Source organism: Helianthus annuus, chromosome 6 (assembly GCF_002127325.2).
Source record: "Helianthus annuus cultivar XRQ/B chromosome 6, HanXRQr2.0-SUNRISE, whole genome shotgun sequence".
Classification (NCBI taxonomy): Eukaryota; Viridiplantae; Streptophyta; class Magnoliopsida; order Asterales; family Asteraceae; genus Helianthus; species Helianthus annuus.
In genome coordinates this window covers 75,290,133-75,294,241 of record NC_035438.2, presented here as the reverse complement: position 1 = coordinate 75,294,241, position 4,109 = coordinate 75,290,133, and the positions used below count along the sequence as shown (strand labels likewise).

Genomic DNA, 4,109 nt, shown 5'->3' with positions numbered 1-4,109 from the left:
TTTTAAAAGTATAAAAAATAAAAACATGAGGAATTAAAGTATTAACATGACAAGAAGGCATGACAGTGGATACTTTTCTTTGTACGGTAGTAGGCTAGTAGTCTTTTCTTAATGGGCAAGGTTAATTACAAGATTACCCTTCACTTATAGATAATTTACTAGGTGACCCATTGTCTTCCTCGCAACCACTCCTGTAACTCCGAGATCGATCTGAATATTTTCCGATAACCTTTTCCCATTTTTTCTTTTTAATCCAACTACTTTTCACTGTGATTACCCCAAAAATAATATGATATGTCCCCGAAACTTGTAGTCGTCGTCCCAGAAATGTGTAGTCGCCTTCCTCAATACCCGGAAACGTTTAGGGGACGTCCCCATGACGTTTTCGTCACCGAGACGGGTACCCGATGGTTCTAGGCGTCTCCATGCTACATAGCTGACCTGTTTATCCACTGAACCAGAACACACCTCACTTACTAAAATGTATAGACAAGTTTACGACTCCCTAACTACTTATTTTCATGTAGGTTTTGTGTCCACGTTTCATTTCTGTTCTACAAAATCCTTAAACCAAATGACCTCAATAACCCGATCAACATTAACTAAATACAAGTTGTAATTACATAAACAGGTACATTGTACAAGCACACATTCAATAACCCAAATCATCCCTTTACGAGTTCTTGTTCCTCGTCCTGAGGCTCTATTTGCCAAAAATCGATCTCAACCACCAAATCCCTTTATCCGCGGGTGCATCTTCTGTCTCCGGTGGTGGGTTTGTATGTGTCGTCTTCTTCAGTTTGCTCACATCATACCCTTCTCCCTTCGCCTTCTCAACCAACTGATTATATATCTCCTCATCAAGTTGGTTCTCCCTGCACAATATCTACATACAACAAGTTCTAGGTTACACAAAAACACCGGTTTAACTCCTGGGCCGTCCATGAGAATTCGGTGGCTCTGTGCGACCAGAAAAAAAATGGGCCTCTAAATTTATGAGTTTAAACAAAAAATAGGTCGCTAAATTCATGGGTTATAATTGGGTAACATAGGAATATGGGTATTAGGTTAGATTTTAAAAGAGGTAAACTGGACAGAGCTAGCCCAAAAATTTAGGGATATCCCAGTTTTTTCTTTTAGGATTTGGGGTATTCTTTGTATAACAAAGGCCGAATTGAGTGGTATTTTTACACTACGAAGACGGGGTTGAGTCGTAGCTCGTGTTATCCCTACTAACACATTAGCTCTGCCCAGTCAAGAGTTTAAAAATCATATTGGATGGTAAATATTGTTAGATTTTATTTTTCATCAGCTTTCATTTTACAAGAAAAGTTATATAAAAGAGTAAATTACAAAAATCGTCCTTTATGTATGTCACTTATTGCAAACTGTGTCCTTTGTCTTTAGTAATTACAGAAAACGTATTCGATGTTTGCAAACCCTTGCAAGTTATGTCCTTTAGCCCTAACTCAGTTAATTTTTGTTGTTAAATATGACCAAATACCATGTGAGGGTATTTTGGTCATTTTACTCTCATGTAGGGTCCATTTGGTCTGATTTAACCACAAAAATACCCTCATGTGAGGTCCATTTGGTCAGATTTAACCACAAAAAATAACTGAGTTAGGGATAAAGGACATAATTTGCAAGGGTTTGCTAACATCAAGTACGTTTTCTGTAATTATTGAAGACAAATGACACAGTTTGCAATAAGTGACATGCATAAAGAACGATTTTTGTAATTTACTCTATAAAAATATTAAAAACTTAAGGCTCTGGGGAAAAGTGTGCCCTGGAGGGTAGAACTATGCCAAACCCGGCTGAACACAGAAACACCAAAAAAAAGCATACCCATAGGTTCTTCTTAGAGGGTTGACCAATGAGAGCATGATGATAATCTTCATCAAGATACAACACCCAGTAATCACCGGTAACAGGAATAAGAGGCAAAAACGGGGGCACATAAAACTTAACTTTCAACTTAGCTTCGTCACTGTTGGTGTCAGCTTTATAAGCAGTTCCTTGAATGAACCCTCTCTTGCCATCACTCCAAGTCTCATTCAACACATTTACAGTGCCATCATCCCTGAGTGTGTAGGTAGCCCTCGTGTTTATCCCGTTTTTGGGCTGATCTCTCGATGGGAATGAAGCTATTTCGTACCATCTGCCCATGTATCTTGCTAGATCGATGCCCTTCACAACTTCAACCTCGTTCTTGGCCATGGTGTCTGATTATGAGATGTGAACGTTTGTAAAGATTTTGGGTGCTGTGTAATATAGTCGAGGGGTGTAGATAAGGATGTCATGGGGAATTTGTAGCCTTAGATTTAAGATTCATAATATATTTTTGGATAATTTCATTTATTTAAATTGTTTTTTTGAATGGCTAACCGAGCACTCTCGGGGCACTTACTGGACCGAAGTACTTCGAAAGTAACCAGAGTTCATCATCAATTCCGTGGAAAACCCGGTAACCCACCTGCCCGTAGGCACGATGGTGAAATTATCGGTAAAACTCGTTTGGCTCTAGGTTCGAACCTAGGTTTCACCGAGTCTCCTATCATTGACCGTCAGTGGCTCACTCTACACCAAGTGAGAGTCGAATCTGCATCTCCCAAGAGAAGAGAAATTCAATCGTTCCACCATTTGATCAAGAGATGATTGGCATTTAAATTGTTATTATGTATTTATATTCTTGCCTCCAGCTTACAAACCCTTAGTGGCATATAAATCCGTGTGTACTACATAGATTAATATCGAAAAATATATAAATAACAAATTTGTATATAATCCTTATTAGTGAAACGATTTGTTACACAAATAGTGAAATAAAAAGAAAAGCTACAACTTCAGCAATCCAAATATAATTTTTCCATGTTTTCATTTCTCTATTAGGTCACTGTAATCCATTTTATTTTATAAGACTATAAAACAATACAACTAAAAAAATTGAAAATAATGATAATAAGACTACTAGTTTAAAATAATAAAAAATAAATTACAACTAATGAAGTTGTAAATGAATTGTAATTAAATTTTGTTATGTATATACATGATATAATAAATATAATTTTAGAAAATAGGAATGATGGGATGAGCTACGAATAACATTCTATTATAAAAGATATTACATGTTAAAAAATAATAATACCATAAATAAAATATGCTTTTAAAAAAGTAGTATCGAAGTTTTTAAAACTCTAACTTTCAGTGTCTCGAGACAACCTCTTTAATTAGTAGTCTCGTTTAAATATTCAAATTAAAAATTTATAGTATTATATAACGTCTTTTGTTTAGCATGATAAGTTACTTAAATGATTAGAGTTAAGTTTAATATTATAACACTTAGGTGCTGTTTGGTTTTGAAGAGGTAAACGGTTTGCAGTCTGCGGACCATATCTGCAGGCATCTGCAGGAGAAGAGATGGACCAAAAGTCTGCAGTCTGTAAGGAGAAGAGTGTTTGTTTTTTTACTTATACAAAAACCTCTTCTCACAACACACATACAACACACAACACTCCTCTCTCTCTCTGCCTTCATCTACCACCGCTTCCACCTTTTCCCCCAAATTCTCAACACAAAATCACTATAATCTGCCCAAATCTCGATCAGTAACAACCGAAAACATTCTCCATCTTTTTCGTCATCATCAACGTCACCCACCACCACCGCACCACCTCCGCCAAAGCACCACCGCCATCAAAACCCACCACCATCGTTCCTGCCGCTCCCTCTCTCTCTCTCTCTACGGTCTCTCTCTCTCTCACTGATCTCTCTCTCTTCTTTCTCTCTCTCTTTCTACGGTCTCTCTCTCTCTCTCCGGTCTTTCCCTCTCTCTCTCTCCACCGATGATGATGGTGGTGGACTGTGTAGCTCCGATGATGATGGTGGTGGTGATGTATCAGGTGGCGGCGGTGGTGGTGGTTCTATTTTCTGGGTTTTGTTCTATTGACAGTGACGGTGGTGGTGGTGGTGGTGAGGATTGACGGTGAAGGTGGTGGTGAGGATTGACGGTGACCGTGATGTGGTGGATCTGGGTGGTGGAGGTTGAAGAGGAGAGGAGAGAAGAGGTTTGAAGAGGTTTGAAGACATGGGTATAAGTCTGCTTG

General features: G+C 38.2%; 1 protein-coding gene across 1 annotated transcript; it reads right to left on the bottom strand.

Moving 5' to 3' along the window:
* Positions 1–565: 565 nt before the first annotated feature.
* LOC110865633 (temperature-induced lipocalin-1) lies at positions 566–2,278 on the bottom strand. The gene is made up of 2 exons (XM_022114960.2): positions 1,852–2,278; positions 566–886 (listed from the first exon to the last, which is right to left on the bottom strand). Exons 1-2 carry the CDS (start codon positions 2,221–2,223, stop codon positions 704–706), a joined length of 555 nt encoding a protein of 184 aa, XP_021970652.1. The 5' UTR covers positions 2,224–2,278; the 3' UTR covers positions 566–703.
* Between the last annotated feature and the right edge of the window lie 1,831 nt (positions 2,279–4,109).

Coding starts and splice junctions, on each gene's coding strand:
- LOC110865633 (XM_022114960.2), bottom strand. CDS start 2,223: ATGGCCAAGAACGAGGTTGAAGTTGTGAAGGGCATCGATCTAGCAAGA. Junction 887..1,851: donor CCTCTAAGAAGAACCTATGG/GTATGCTTTTTT, acceptor TGTTGTATGTAG/ATATTGTGCAGGGAGAACCA.